The following is a 16,459-nucleotide window of genomic DNA, read 5'->3' on the forward strand; positions in this document are numbered from 1 at the left end:
CCGCAGCTCTGACTGCGTGCGCCAAGCGCTCCCGCCCCGAGCCCCAGAAGGCCAGGGCTCCGGAGGGAATGGCACGTCCGAGCCCCGCCAGCGCCCCCAGCCCCCCAGGCACGTGCCAGCCCCGCCAGGACCCTCCCTCCTCCCCGGCCCCTGCGGGACTCTGAGGTCCCCTCTGCCCCACTTCACACATGGGGAGGCGATGGTTTCCCACGGCCCCCCCTTTCCGCTCTACCCCTGGAGGAGGTCACAGAGTGAGGATGGAAGGAGGGAGGGAAGCCTGGGCAGCTTCCAGCCTCCAGCCACTGCCCACGTGGCCTCCCTGCCCACCCTGTGCAACAGGGACCAGGAGGGTGGGCGCCGCGAAGCCCCCGGGCCCAGCTGCTCTGCTCTGGGCACCCCCTTCTTCTTGGCCGCTTCTCCCCTGTTGTCCCTTCCCTTTCAGCCCACCCCTAAAAGAAGGGGCTGGAGCCGCCGCCCTGGCCTGTGAGAGCGGATCCATGAGTTTCCAGGGCTTTCGCAGGCCAGGTGTTAAACACGGCCATCATTAAAAATTAACTTACCTAAATCCGCGATTAAATAATTTATATTAACAATAAAGGTAATAAAGTACTCAAACCTTACCGCTTGTAATTATTTTACTGTTACCTGTGCTCTTGGGGTTATTTATACCTATTGTATCTGTATGGAGGTGGTATTATATAACAGGGTGACAGGGTGACAGGGCACATCTCTTCCCATCTCTGTGGCTAGTGACACATGTTGGCAGCTTGAAATGGGCTGTGGTGAAAATATTTACACCATAGAAATTGGCAAATGTTACCAAATCGGGGCTTGATTTGTTTTCTTCAGTGTCTACGGTCTCTAGACTTAAGGGATGGAGAAAATGTTAATAGTGAAGATTAAACTTAAAAGTGTGTCTTGGGTGAATATTATAGTGTGTAAATTGCATCTGTTTTTTTTTTAAAAAATGTCTGTAGCCATTACAATGCAAATACATTACAAGGAATAGAGGAACTTCATCTGGCGTTCGGAAAATGACTACCTGGTTGAGTGGTCCACTCATATCGCCAACAAATAAGTGAAGCTCTCAAAACATCTTCAGCTTGTTTTTCTTGATAACATAAAAGAAAACATTACCCAACATTCACGTTGGAACTACACTTAGCCTTCAGCTGAGAGCAAGCATAGTCTGGCTATAAATACACGAGTTTGGCAAAACTCAATGGGAGCTTTCTAAGAGGATCAATTGGCTGTGCACATACATACATATATATGTGTGAATATATGCATGCTTACATATAAATATATTCCCTCTTCCTCTGGCTGGTTGATAAACATTCAGCTGGATGCTTCCCAAGGTTTATCCTACCTTTTCTAATTTTTTCACTTTACTGTTCTCCCCAGAGTGAGCCCCTCTTGTCCCACAGGTAACCCCAAATCTCTCTCCAGGCACACCTCAGCCCTGAGCTGTGGGCACAAATATCTGTCACTTGGGATATTTCCCACCCATCAGATCACACATCTTCCAGCCCAGGGCAGAGAGGGTGGGGCCCTGGAGCTCAGCAAGGGCATGATTTGGGAGGTCCCCTCAGCAACAGGACCCTGGGGTACTGCCCAGGGGCCCATCACCTGGGGTTGGCCGGGTATGTGAGCGAGATGTCAGAGGTGGAACCAGAGTTGAAACCAGATGTCAGAGTTGATGGAGTAATGGATAGGACATGGGGGAGAGAAAGGGGGATGCCAAACATGGTCTGGATGTAAGGGGACAGATGTGATGAGATGAACAGAGGAGTGGGTAGGGGGAGGATGGTGAACTGTGTTGAGCATTTTGAGTTGGAGGTGTCTTGGGACATCCAAACTGGAAACAGATCTGGAGGTTCCGAGGAGAGGCTGGGGCTAGAGATGTTTGGAGCCTCTGGGAAGTTTGTAATGAAAGCTGTGGATGTGTATGAGCTTGTCTGGGGCTGGAGGAGCGGGAGACAGAGGGTTGGGTGCACCCCAAGGTGAGCCACATAGAGAACTCAGACCGCAAAGGGGTGGGTGTAGCTCATGTGGAGGCTGAGGGAGGGAATGTTCAAAAAGGCAGGTCACCTGGGGTGAATGCCTGGGAGGTGCCATGGGGCTGAGAAGCTGTGTGAGCAGGCAGACCGGTTGACAAGCCCCTGCCAAGACCCAGGGTCAGGGGTGCGACCTAACATGAGAACAGTTAGCTAAGATGGGGGCGGGCAAATTCCAGACACATTCTCAGGTTCAGGTGACCTATAAAATGTGAGATGTGGGGAAAGGAGGGGTCAAGCCTGCATCACAGGCTTTGGGCTCCTGTGATTGACAGCTGGGGTCATTGGATTAAGTAGGGAGCCCTGAGGAGCTGGGGAGAGTCCAGGAAGCCTGCAGTCCAGGCAGGGGGTCTAACAGGCAGCTGACTTCAGGTCAGAAGCTCAGGGGTGGTCAGTGCCAGGGAAGCAGGGTGGGGTCAGCCCTGAAGGGGGCATGGAGGGAGGGGCCTCGAAGGTGGAACCCAGGAGTGAGCACACAGGAGCTTTCAATGAATGTGGGAGGAAGGAGTGAATGACTGAGGGAGAGCAAGTGTGAGCACTGGAGCTGCCCCAGAGGGGAGAGAAGGAGGCTGAGCCAGAGGCTGAGAGCTCCAAGGAGTGACAGGCCAGGGGTCAGATCCTGCAACAGCCAAAGGCGCAGGGGACACAGCCTGCAGGTGCTGCTGCTGTTTGGCTCAAAGCACTGCCAATGGCAGCTCCCTCGAGCGGTCGCCCTACGACGGACTGCAGAACCTGGGGAAAGGGGACGGGGGCTTGAGGAGACGCTTGTACAAAAGAGGTTTGGTGAGGAAGGCAGGGGCATGGAGGCAGCAGCCGGACAGAAAACCATCAGAAGATTGGGTTGGGTGGGGACCTTTACATGCCTTCTTCCCTCCCGCACCTTTAAGCATCTAGCCCGAGGCCTTCAGGATCTAAACTCCAGAGCAGTCTTGGAAAAATCCAAAGGATCACTTTAAGCTGAGCTCCTGCTGTAATATAAATCCCGTGTCAAAATGGGATTCAACTTACACGAACTTAAAATAAATGCAAGTCTGGAAAAAGGCTGTTGCATAGTAAATAGGAAAACCTTGCTTTCAGGAGCTGTGGGTCCCAGGGGCCCGGAGACTGGGGGGCTGAGGCAGGGAGCCCAGGGAGCCCGACGCCCCATCAGCGCTGCCAGGGACGAGCGGTGAGGAAAACTAGGACTCAATTCTACTCCACCTCGTTTTATTACAACCCCATCCTTGAGTCCAAAATCCATGGCTAATACACACCCCAAGCGCTCCTAAAATCGACCATGTTACATTCCCATTTCTTTCTCAGTATATTAACTCAAAAGGAAAAAATCTTTATAAAACCAAAATCACCAGGTTTAGTACATCCAGAAAGAGCACCTTTAGTAAACAGGAAACAAAACGTGTCAGGAACCTGGCCAAATACACACAGCAGCAGGTAAGACTCCTGATGGAAAGTGACTCCCAATGGAGCATAAATATAGGGTGTCCCCCCAAAACGTACACACACTTTAACAGCTGATAAACCTGAAAAGGAGTCAAAATTGAGTTAACTGATTTGAAGTAATGGATGAAGCCAGATTACGCTTGAATAAAGAAAATTTACCCACTAGGCTTTCTTATGGGGATACATGAAAGGAAGTTTACAGTGCAAACCCGGCACCAGTCAACGACCCGAGGGCAGCTACCGAGTGATCCTGCGTGTGCGACCCCGCGGTGGTTCCAGTCCAGCGCTGCTGGTGACGCGGAGCCATGGGACCACACACGCAGGAGTCATTTCAAGTCCGTTAAACCTGAAAAGGAGTTATCGGCTGTTAAAGTACATATATATTTTTTTGTGACACCCTGAGGTTCTCCCTCAAAGTATGTTTTACGAGTGTGTACACATGTATGTAATATATTAAAAGAAATTTGGTTTCTACAGCAAGTTATTCGGAAATAATAAATCATGGGGGACATTCAGGCGTGCACCTCACTCTGGCACACACTCCCCTCTGTACACTATGTACACTTGCTGGGAGGGGGCCGGGCAGGGTTTCTCTCTGCCCCACCCCCAAGGCCCAGCAGATCCAGTGTTTGCAGAAAAGTGAGCCAGGGAAGGCAGGTTCCAGTGTGGCCCTAGGAGCCACCTGCCTGGAAGGCCACCTTGGCCCTGGGGGAAGGGAAGTACATGGGACCCCAGGACTGGCTCGGCAACACTCTTGGTTAAGTGAGCCTGACTCTAGGGTCTGCCCAGGGCCTCAAGATCTTTGTAGTTTGGCGGTCTGGGCTTCTCCTAGGATCCCATGGCTCCTGGGAGAGGGAGTAGAGTTTCCGACCCACGGGGGCTCAGCCCTGTGAGCGGGCACACATCTGTGCGTCTGCACACACGCGTGCACACACACATGCTTTAACGGAGGTCAACAAGTTGCAAAGCAGTGTTCTAAGGGGCGCTCCAATAGTGTCTGCTTTGGGGATGTCAGTTTTGTCCTTACAGTACGAGCATCCCCAGGCCAAAGTGGATTTGTTCAAAAGATACCAGTTGCTGGAGACTACGGATATGTGTCCCACACCTGGGAGTGTCACCCTTTAGGGCTTGGCACAGTGTTTTCTCTAACAGAACAAATGGAAGGACACAGGAACCCCTTCCCATTCTAAACCCCCTCCCGACACCACAGGCAGGAGGAGAGACGGCTGCCGTCAGAAGGCGTGCTGGTAGTTTTAAGGCTCAGGAGTTGCTGGTCCAGGAGACAGTCACACGCAGCCATACTCATACCACACCGTCTGCTGGTCCCCAGCCGGCTCCGGGGACGCTGGTGTGCTCTTCGAGTTGTTCCCATGGCTGAAGTCCTCAGGGGCCCGGCTGGCGTGGGGAGCCAAGTCGGGAGACCTGCCCGGGCTCTTGGCAGGGAGCCCCTCTCTGTGGCCCTGTCCTGGGACCCCGTCGCCCTCTGAGAGGCTGAGCCCTGCTCGGACAGGGGTGACGGTGGCCACTTCCCCTGAGTGCTGGGGGGTCTGGGGCTTAGTCCTGGCAGCCGGGGCTGTAGCAGGTGAGAAGTGCTGGAGCGAGGAGTTGCTGCCACCACCACCTCCAGTGGCGATGGCTGGGGCTGTGGCCGACTGCTGCAGGGGAGCCAGCCTCTCCTCCTTTGGGGGAGCCAGTGAGAAGCGCCTCATGTCCAGTGGTCGGCTTCGGGGACCCGGGCCCTGACAGGAGCCACCAGCCTTTCCCATAAGTGGGGTCCTCTCCCGGACCAGGCTGTGGGAGCTGGGGGGTGTGGGGCTCTGCAGGGCGTGGCTGCCTGTTTCTCTGCCCCCCGAGGCCTCAGGATCCCCCGGCTTCTGTGGGGGCTCCTGTTTGCAGGCCTCTGGCCCGCTGGCCCGCAGCAGGTCGGCCGAGGCCAGGCTGAAGGCCCGGCTCAGGGACGCGCTCCGGCTGGCAGGTGTGTGGGAGGCTGGGGGCATCGTGGCCTGCGGGGCTCTGCCCAAGGACAGGCTCTGGGGAGGCTGGGCCTGCCTCAGCGGGGCGCTGGGTGGGGCCTCCGCCTCAGCAGGTCTCAAGCTGGGCTTCACACACTGCCCCGGCTTCAGCAGCTTCCCCTCGGAGGTGCTGACAGCCATCTTGATGGTGGGGGCCACAAAGCTGGTGGGCATCCTGGCCCCTTCTCTCCTGGCAGGTGGCCCCGGCTGGCCTCCAAGGGTCGGGAGATCACTGGCCTTTCTGAAGAGGTCACTTAGCAGGTTATCCCGGCAGCTGGGAGTTTCCTACAGAGAAGAGAGGAGGAACTGAGAGGCGGGACTGAGGGCTGGGGGGGTCCTGGGAGAGCCTCTCCCACCTGGGAGGTCCCTGTGCAAGCCATGCGGCCAGGACTGAAGTTTCCCGCTTCTGCTGGGCCTTTTCACACCCTAGCGGTGCCCCCACCACACATGCTGCCCTTATGGGGGCTGGGGCCACACACAGATCGGAGAGAAAAGCCAAATGTCACTCAGGCAGCCCCCTAACTTCACCAGCAAGAAGGCAGACCCAGGGAGGGAAACGGCTTTCCACAGACGCATCCACTGGATGGGACGGTCAGGGCTGGAAGCCTGGGCACAGCCAACGGTTTCCATCTGCTCCTCACTCCCACCACGCAGCGCGGGAGGCAGAGCTGACGGGTCGGACTGTCCTCTGTTCCTTCTCAGGCCACCCGCTCAGACACCTGGCCAGGGCTTCATCTTGGGCCACAAGGAAGAGAAAGGAGGCCACACTCAGAGCCCTTGCTGCCACCTAGATTTTTCTCTTGATCTGAGAAGGGGGAGACGAGCAAGGTGGGCTACTGAGGGGAACTCAAGGCTGCGGCGCAGGGGACAGCCACCCTGCCACTGTTCCCTTCAAGCTGCTACCCAGCTGAGCAGCTGTGCCGGGCCGGGCTTCCCCTGGCCAGGGACCCAGTGTCCTTTTCCACCACGCTGGGGGTGAGCAGAGCCACCGGACGCCCAGGTTTGACTCTGCTCTGGTACCTGCAGCCCTCTGCCAGCGCCTCACGGCCTGGAGGAGCCTAGTGGGGGTGTCTCCTGAGGCGGATGGACACCATGAGAAGAGGAAAGGAAGTGAGTGCGCGCGGAAGACGAGAGCCAGGGTTCAAGAGCAGACGGAGTCAGACCCTGGCCAGCTAGACCTGTGTCAGGGAGCGTGAGTCTGCAGGACGGCTCGTCAGCCTGGGAGCCACTTGCACCTGCCAACAACTCCTGGCCCAGGAAGACATCTGGAGACTCAACTTGACAGAGACACAGTCTGCTGTTTCACATGCTTGTCAGGAGTCACATATCCTGGGTGTTCGTGCAGTGAGACCTGTGGTCATTAATATCAACAGGCACCATTTATCAGCTGCTTCCCATGTGCAGGCGCTATGCTAGAAACCACAGGTGTAATTGCAAAAAACAAAAACAACCCTCCCGCTCCAAACTCACTCAATTTTCAAAGCACTCTTGCAAGGTTGTATTTAAAGCACCTTTAACAGGTAAGGCAATTGAGGTTGCAAAGGTTAAGCAGGTCCCTCATCTAGAGAGTGGCAGATCAGCCGTCTGACTCTGCAGCTGTCCTTCATACCACCTGACTCCTCTCTGCACGTTTCTAAATCTTTGACACCCATCTTCATGAGTCCACCCTCTGGCCACCCAGACAGCCAATCTTGTGGCATCCTCTCCCAGCATCAACACTCAGGGAGTGGAGGAGTGGGTAGGGGCACCACTGTGACTTCCACTTCTTCAGTCCTGCTCAGGGGAGAGGAGGGGAGGGGGTGTCGGGTTAGTGGAGGAGAGCACTGGAAAGATGGAGGGAAGTGGGGGTGGTTCTCAGGAGCGGAGCGTCTGCTTCCATAACCAAATCCTGCAGCAAGGTTGCTTTGGTCTCATTTAGGCTGAAAAGAACAAGGCATCATTTGGGAACTTGGTCATAATGCAGATTCTAGGGGGGGCCCCCCCTCAGAGCTCCTGAATCAGAAACCCCAGGGTCCAGCCTGTGGCTGGGCAGCCCAGGGGAGCGTGGTGCAGGCCAGCGTGTGAGAGCCACAGCATCAGATTGTGACCTTCTTGAGGGCAGGGCTTTGGTTTTTCTCCAGCTCCGGGCACACCATGCTTTATAGGAAGAAATAGAAATGAAGGGAGCACACAGACCAGGATATGTATTTCCTTTCAGGGCTGACCACAGGACTAGGCACCTGGCAAGCATGTGATAAAACTTACTGATGAACTGGTTTACTTTTTTTGACAGCAGGCATCACTCGCGCTGCCTAAAACATAGTACATGCTCAATAAATGCCTACTGAACAAATGCTTTGTATTCTGTGCATCACTGGACTCTACTAATGCAGGCCACAGGATTTATGGTGTGGCCAGAGAAAGTTCCACTGTGTGTTTAAGGGGAAGACGACAGTGTACGGCAGTGTACTTCATCCCTGCAGTGACCCGACAGCTCGAAGCAGGAACTCAGACAGACCGTGTAAAGGCACATGTGCAACTGCAGGAGAGCTACACAAATGCTGGAGGGTCTCCCAACACTGCTGATGTCTAGGGGGTCAGAGCCGCAGGACAGAGCTCAGCACACTCGAGCTGCGGGCCAGCTCCAGCTTGCCCCTCGTTTTCAAATGACCTGTGAGCTAAGAATCGTTCTTACATTTTTAAATGATTAAAATAATTTTTTTAAAAGAACAGTCTTTTGTGAAAACTTTATAAAATTCAAATGCCAATGTCCCTTAGTATTGCTGGAGCACAGCCGTGCCCACTCACTGAGCAATGGCCGAGGTCCGCCTCCTGCCCAGACAGCAGACTAGAGTAACTGCAACAGAGAGTGCATGGCCTAAAATATTCACTATCTGGCTCTTTACAGAAAAAAATCTGCCAACCTCTGCTGGTGAAGCGGTAAGTGGGTGTTCAGAGTTCTGCCACACACCTAGCTCGAGATCCCAACTCTGCAGGTGGGTGCTGGCCACATCTTCAGGGGAGCTCCAGGGGGTGGGCACACACCCTCTCACCCTCCATGTTGGCAACACATTCCTGCCCGCTCGCTTCACAGATGGAGGAAACAGCCCCCAGGCCTGGGCCGGCTGCCAGCATGCGGTATTTTCTGGCTAGGGTTATGCTCCCCGATCCGAGCCGGCTCTGTACCCAGGGTGTGCTACCCCCAGCCCCAGCCCTCTCTGTGCCTTTGCTGTCAAGGTCTCTGCCTCTTGTCCCCATCTATCTGAGGAGAGGGTGAGAAAAGAGAGCTCCTGGGTCACTCACAGCCGCGAGGGAGCCCCGGTTGCTCTCTTCCAGGAATTCCTCCAGGGTGACCATCTCGCTGCTTGGGGAGGCGCAAGGCCGCACCCGGGCCTGGGGCTGGGCCACACCCCTCTTCTGGATGCCCTCCTGGAGGAGAGGCCCATTCCAGGGTGGCAGGTAATCGTGGCGGCTGAGGGCAGTGCGCCCTGGGCTGCTGGCATCACGGGGCAGAGTGGCTGTGTCCCTGCTGGGTATCAGGTCTTCACTGCTGAAGCTCTCGGACCTGCGGTGGAGCTGGTCGGAAGAACCTGGGTCAGGGCGGGTGGGCACAAAGGGACACACGTCAGTCTCCCGCTCTCTCGCCTGCATCCAGTGGGCTCTGTACTGCCTTCAGCTCACTGAACAGAGAGAGCCCTGCCCGGGAACCCAGAGCACACTTCTCCCAGGCTGGCACTGTGGATGTCCAGGATATTCTGGAATTCTCCAGAATTTCACACTGGCATTTAAAAACAAAATAACTTGGGATAAAGGTGGAAAGCTTCTGCTAAATCGCAAATTATCAACAGCTGTAAGCACCACGCTCGTTAGCCTGGGACAGCACAGGCTGCATTCTGCACCATTAAACAAACTTTTAACATCACAAAGGATTCAGTCACCCACTGTGTCTTCTGACCAGTATGGACTGGAACTACTGGCACTGTCCCCATCCTGAAGCTGAAGGGACTCAGACTCAAGAGGATGGGTGACTCGCCCAGATGCCCAGAGCTGGTCAGTAGAGAAGAAGGGATTTGAACCCAAACCCGTTAAAACCCCCAGGCCAGAGCCTGGAGCTGTGTGATGTGGCCCTGTGAATGCAAACGCATGATGCTTTGAAGAACCTTGCCAGTTGTACTTTTAAAATCATACAAACAATATAAGCCCAGGGCCAAAGCTCTAAATGCATTGAAAAGTGCACAGGAGGAAAGACTGACTTACCCTTCAGGTTAAGAGGGGAGCTGTCACTGGACGCATTCCTGCTGCTCTCTAGGCTACCTGGCCGGGACCCTGAAAGGACATGACAACACTTAGCCTAAAGGGCCGATGACCAAGCATAGCCCAGACTAAATCATCCACTCTGAAAACAGTTAGGTAACAAAGTGATTCTGCTATGTTCAGGCAACGTCCTCAGGAAGGAGACTTCAAGATTCTTTAGACTCTCCTAGGAGGGGTCCAACCTCACCTGAGTGCTGGGCACCACTCACAGTGGGCCATCAAGAGTGACAACTTGTACTACCGTGTGAGATCTAGGGCTGTGGCGGCCTCAAACAACTTTGTCAACCTAGGAAACTTCATGCAAAACTCCAGTAGAGACGCAAAAAAAGGACACTCTGGGTAAGCAACGGGCTGGGGTGGGGAAAGCCCACCCTCATTACCACATGGAACTTCCTCAAACACACATGGAAACACTCTGCCTGGACGAGGGCAGTGCCACCTGGCGAGGGCAGGAGCCAAGACACGGCAGTGTGGGTGTGTCCACGTGCGTACCATGAGGCCTGTCCCATGTGCTGGGGCCCTTCATGTGGGTGGGGGCTGGGACCCTCAGGAGGGAAGACAGCGCTCGCTTTTCTTGGTTGGTTACAGTCCTTCAGCTCCTTCTCTTTGTCTCAAGTTTACATTTGCCAAGGCAGGGGGGGGGAATCGACCTTCACGGTGCAAAGTGTTGGGGGAGCCAGCCCTCCTGGCTGCTGCTGTGCACCTGCCTGAGCATGTCCACAACAGCCCTCGGAGCAGAGGGTGAGCACCAGCTGCAGGAGGGTAAGCCACCCTCCCTGCAGCACCCCCGCCAAGGGCAGGCTGCCCCTTCCAGGCCTGCAGGCCCCCCGTCCTGGTCCCCGCCTCCAGCACACGCAGTACCACGGCCCTGCCCCGTGTATCATCAGGGTCTGCCCTGCTGCACACTGACAGGGGGACAGGGACTGCGCTTTCATTGTCCCTGCACACAGCTGGTGTTGAGCTGAGCTGCACCAGAGATGCTCTGCTTCCTGCCCCGCCAAGCAGTCTGCTCTGGATTTACTGGGTCTACAGGGCTCCCAGTTCCCAAGTGCCGGCGTGCTCCGCAAATAGCAGGCATCTGGAAAAAACCTGTTAGCAATGGAGTCTGGGAGTGAGCCAAAAATACTTGGATTTTGCGAAGAGCATAGAAGCAGAATAAGTCCCCTCTTTGAGAAGGGAAAATTTGAACTAAAAAAATCTACTTTTCTCTTTGAAAAGCACGTGTCACTAAAAGGCAACTGTGATACAAATCGATGGGCTCTGAAGATACCTATATTCGAGCCCTCACTGCAAACCCCTCCGCCTTGTTCTCAATCAGAGAAGCTTGAGGATCAGAACACTCAGGAAGAAAAACCTTTTCGTCAGCTGATGAAGCATAGATCTGGCTACTCTGTGAAACTTAAAGATGGGAGGGCTCCGTGGTCAAACTGTTGCACCACAGAGCCTGTCTTTATCCCCAAGTCATATATGTCTGTGTGTGAGTCAGTGCCAGCACCATGGAACTTTTCAGGCAATGGAGAGGGGCAGGAGATGACGCTCGTGCCTACACTTATTGCTGATCGCTTCAGAAGCTGAATCCAATGAAAACCCTGAGTTTTGGTTGTAATTAAAAATTCAGCTTCCCACCCTTCTAGGGTTTTGTCTTCTAGAAGTTATAAAACCCAAAGCAACATTTAATTTTTGAGAAGGCTGGTATAATTCACTGTTTCCCTTCTGCAGAAATTTATAATATGCCTAAATCAGATGGAAAGTGTTTCTAACAATTTCTGAGATGAAATTTACAACTTGGAGCTACTCTGGGCAACTAAACTCCAGGTGAGGACAGCGAGACCTTTCTACAACCAATGTTCTCTGCATGGATCACTAGAACTGCCTTAAAGTAAGGGGAATCAGAGCCTCTGGAAGTAGGACACTTGATAGGTAGTGACTTCCCCATCACTGGAGGTATGTAAGCAGATGCCTGCTTAGACCCCTAGGGAGGGCAAGGAAGGAGTGCTGAGGAACTGTGGGTCCCCCAGTCCCACTTCAGCCTAATAGCTCTACTTGTACCTATTTTGTGTGTGCACTTCCACACAGGACTTAGCTAGAACGACAAGTCCTGTTGATGAAAACAGGTCTGAGAACCCAGGCTGAAGGGCACCACACACCAACCACTCACCGTGCTGCCTGTGGTTGGTGAACTTGAGCTCCAGGGACCGCTCACAGAGGCTGTCATCTGAATTATAGCCTATGGTGAAAATAAGGCTGGTGAGTCAGGGGACCTGGAACACCCAGGGGAAACCAGGGCGTTTTGCCAGACGGCCACCTCTGACTCTTGCCCAGCGCCTGAGTGGTGGTGGTGGCCAGCTCCTGGAGGAGGGAGGGACATGCAGACCGTGCCCTTAGGACCCGCCTGTACCATCCCTCCCCCTATTTCTCCTGCTGGGACAGCCTCACACTCCGGACCTCTATTTGACTGAACTTTAGACCACGCTTCCACCTGTGCAATGACTGGGATTCAAACGAAAGCAGCGCCTGGCCTGAGGATAATACAGCAGAAGGAACTGATACTCAGTACCCTGGGAGCCCCTTCCAATCCCGAAGGCAGCTGTACCAAAAGCAGAGGGCCGTGAAAGCAATGCTCTCCCAGGGCCATGTTCTCTTCAGGTGGCTGGAGGAAGAAGGAAAGAATCCACCACCTGAGGGAAGATGCTAAGACCCTAGAAACTGAGCCCTGCACCAGCAGCTCCTAACCAGAAACAGCCTGGAACCCACGGGCCACCAGGCACTGTTCTTTCCCCGAGAAGGACTACAATGCCCTGCGCCTCAAACCTGCTAGTTTCTCTGACAGCAGCCCCGGATCCCCTCCAAAATGACACCAGGGTTTCCATTTTGCAGTTACACGTCCACCTGAGAACTGGCTGCCAGGGAATAGCCGTGGACAGTGATGGGCTTGCAGTGTGACGGGCCCTCGGGCAGGCTCTGCAGGCATATGAACAGGCGTGGGCTCTGGCTCAGGGTGGGATTCAGGCTGAGATAGCCTATGGCTGAGCCTGGAGGGCCAGGCCTTGAGCCACACAGGGCACTGGAAACCCAAGGGGAGATGGTGTTCCCAGCTCCTGCTCGAGCCCAGGCAGGGCTTCTGCACTGCAGAGCCTGGGAGACTGGGGCAGACTGCTGACAGCAGACACCTGAGCGTGCCTGCCGCAGACGTTTTCAGTGTCTGGCCAGGAGTGCAGAAGGGCTGCCCAGCTGCCCTGTGCTCACTCAACTCATCTTCTCCCAGGGGTGTTACTGGGGACCAGGTCCTGAAGCTAACCCAGGCACACCTTGAGGGCAGGGACCTTGTCTGTCTTTGCTTGGCTTATCAAACCCAGGTAGGCATGCCACAGTTCCAAAAATCCAGTGGGTGGTATTATTATGGAAATAACAACCCCTTATTGTTCTTGTCAATTTCTAACACCCCCAGGGGCAGTCATTTTCAGCTCTTCTTGCTGTCTTCAGATATTTTCATCTCTAAGTTATAAGCAGAATGTCTTTTTTAGTTTTAAGCTTTATTTTTCCCTTTCTGTTTGCGTATTTTAAATTTCCAAGTGCTTTCCCCAACCGACTGTTCTTTTTTACAGCATCCTGCTCTCGTTTCACAGGTGCAGATTCGCTTACTCCACTATTAATGATGGACATTTTAAAGCTTTTGTCCCTGTGCCTAATGACCGTTGACTGTTGCCTCTCACATTGACTTGTCTCTGCTGTTGCAGGATCTCCTCAGGTGTCTGGTGTCCCTGACCTTTCATGGGCTTCACCTGGCAAGATGTGACCAAACTGTTCTGCTGGGAATTTCTCCAGCTAACCAGATGACTTCAAGAATATTTTAGTATCACTGGCATCCTGGGAGACATTCCGTTTTGTAAATCCTTTCCCGAACCCCCTCGTTTTTCAGTTTAGGACACCTGCCCTCCACTCTTATCAACTGACCTCCAGTTCAGAGACCCTGTGAATCTCTCTGGAGAATGAACCTCCAATGTTGCCTCATTTTAGCCCAAACTCTGATTCACCTCTGTTCTGGAGCTGCTTGGTGCCACCAATTCCTGAGCAGTGGAGGTGGGTTCTGGGCTTTCCCACTAGTGGCTCAGGACCAGGCCCCCAGTGGTGAAGTTATCTGCCCAAAGTCACAGAGCTGCAGGCAGAGCTGAGGTCAGAACCTGTGTGGTGCCAAAGCCTGTCCGCAGCTTAACAGATCTGCTGACCACCTCTCAGTCTGAGAGACTCCTGCCTCTGAGAGTGGGGGTCTCCAGGAAGGACCCTGGGTCCCAGATGCTCATCCCTTTTGGTTCTGGAGGGACCCGTGACTCACCTTTGGTGCGGCCTGGGTGCCGGGAGATGGGGGTGGAGCTGGAAGGGGTTGTAGTGATGGCTGAGGATGAGCAGGTCCGGGAGCCCAGCTCTGATGGCCAGGGCTTCATGGCTGGGTCAGTGGAGGCATCCGTGCGGTCAAGGCTGCCTCCGTGGGGGGACCCTCGTTTTGGTCTTAGGTCCCCAGAGCCTGGGGCAGAGAAGGACAGTGAGAAATGGGGCTGCAAGGTCCCATGCCAAGGTGGGGCTGTCACACCAAGGTCTAGAAGCAGAGGCAACAGGGCACACGGACCACAGGGACAAAAGCTGGGCTGCGCGCCTCACGGCCTGTGGTCTCCACGGGAGGCCGTGGCTGCAGGCCTGAGCGGGGGCCTCAGGAGGCGGGCTCTGGCTCTAAGAGGGATCACAGTATGAGCCCTGAGCAGCTAGAAGAAAATAAAGGACAGACTCAAGAGGCTCAATAAAACGTTGGTAAGAGTCCAACACTAACTACTTGGCACACCTGCCGTGTAACACTGTGTTGCTCAAACCTCTGGTTTAAAAAGACCCTGACAGCTGCCTGCTCAGGACCACTCCAGGCCTGCAGTCAAGGCCCTCAAGGTCCAGGATACACATCCTGCCAATGGGCTTCCCTTATGATTTGAGAAAGAAGTTTGTTGCCGCCCTAACAGTAACTTGTCTGAGAAGTCTCTGTCTCTGTATAGTAACACTGCCTGTAAGAATGATGTTTACCTTGTAGTTGTGCTTTTCTGCAATCTCTGAATTTTCTACCGTGAACATATACTCTTGTCAAAGCGAAATATAAATTCTAATTAAAGAAAAAAATTGGGAAAAAAAACAAAACAAAAAGGCCTTCAACTACCTAGTTGTAGGAAAGGGGATGGGCTCTCCAAATACAAGTTAAAAATCAGTATGGCTGCCCAACCAGGGTGGCTCAGTGGTTGAGCGTCAACCCATGAACCAAGAGGTCACCAGTTCGATTCCCGGTGAGGGCTCGTGCCCAGGTTGCGGGCTCAATGCCTGGTAGGGGGCGTGCAGGAGGCAGCAGATCGATGTTTTGCTCTCACATCAATGTTTCTCTCTCTCTCTCCCCCTCTCCCTTCCTCTCTCTCTAAAATCAATAAAAAGCATTTAAAAAAATTTAATGCAGTTGGAGCTCCTAGGAGCATGAGGACAATGCTGTTCCGCACAGCATCCTGCTCCAGGCAGCCCAAGGCCTGTGGACCAGTCGGGATTCCGGGCCCTCTCCACTCTCTCCCTGGGACCTTCCCCCCCACCCCAGCCCCTCAACATCTGGACTCACTGTGAAGTTCTAAGCAACCACGTCTTATGACTTGAAATCAAGGGAAATTTGGATTTTGAAAGATAACCTTGATGAGAAGCAAGATTCAAGTCTGGTGGAATGAATCGGACAGGCATCCACAGGGTGAAGCTAACATGAGGAGCGGGGAGAGGCGGAGATGAGCGAACAGCAGCAGTGGCAGAGGAACCGTGCGCGGCCCACAGCTGCTGGGGGGCGGCGGACGCAGACAGGACGAGGCAGCCCAGGAGTCAGAGCAGGTGCACGAGGCGAAGTCAGTGCCACATCCACTGACTCGAGCAGGGGGATAGTCACACATTTACTTTTATGGTTACCTCGTTTTTATGGTGATACCGGTTTTCCATTTACTGTACTGATAAATCTTTCCTTTTAGAATAAATTTAAATGGAAACGGTGAGTTGATTCAAGGAAAATTATGTAAGTAATCACAGAGGTGATACAGACACGGCAAAAATCATGGAGATGGTACAAGGATGGCTGAAGACAGGAAACAATCCAGTAGCTAAAGGCCTCTGTGGACCAGCATCCCCCGCTCTGACGGTGACTGCGTGCTGATGTTCCGTCTGTCCACTGCTGCTCTAGCACCAGCATCCGAGATGTCAGAGGACCTCAGCACGGCCACGCAACGTCACTCTGGGCTGAACCCTGGCTCGGCAACATCGATCCAACTATTCAAAATGCTTGAGTGGAGCAATACATTCTTCAAAACAGAATACGTCTAAAAAGGGACTTATCTGCAAAAGCCAATGATTCCGTGCTCTGACAGGGAAAATGGAGAAAAGGGCAGCAGTTTTAAATTTAGCTGCCCAAAAATAAGTCTTAAAAAAAAAAAATCTCACTTGACAGAGGCTGTACATTTTAGGAAGCATAGCAACAGCTGATCAGTTCTGCATTACACACAGGCATGACATATAAGCCTGCAGGTGCGAGAGGGGGCAGCACTTGGCCGGGGAACTTACTTAGCATGGACATCCCGGCCCAAGGACCTGCGCATGGGTGTCCCG

General features: G+C 53.8%; 1 protein-coding gene across 1 annotated transcript in view; it reads right to left on the reverse strand.

Annotated features, from left to right (window-relative positions):
* Positions 1-3,248: 3,248 nt before the first annotated feature.
* Positions 3,249-16,459, reverse strand: part of CCDC88C (coiled-coil domain containing 88C) — a 110,980-nt gene continuing 97,769 nt past the window's right edge. Inside the window, exons 26-30 of the mRNA XM_081147976.1 lie at positions 14,136-14,324; positions 11,961-12,029; positions 9,746-9,814; positions 8,792-9,078; positions 3,249-5,794 (exon numbers count right to left, since the gene is read on the reverse strand). Coding sequence (XP_081004102.1) covers positions 4,784-5,794; positions 8,792-9,078; positions 9,746-9,814; positions 11,961-12,029; positions 14,136-14,324 — 1,625 coding nt within the window. The 3' untranslated portion in view covers positions 3,249-4,783. The remainder of the gene's footprint in view (positions 5,795-8,791; positions 9,079-9,745; positions 9,815-11,960; positions 12,030-14,135; positions 14,325-16,459) is intronic.

This window comes from Miniopterus schreibersii (genome assembly GCF_964146895.1).
Source record: "Miniopterus schreibersii genome assembly, chromosome: 1".
In the NCBI taxonomy this organism is placed as follows: domain Eukaryota; kingdom Metazoa; phylum Chordata; class Mammalia; order Chiroptera; family Miniopteridae; genus Miniopterus; species Miniopterus schreibersii.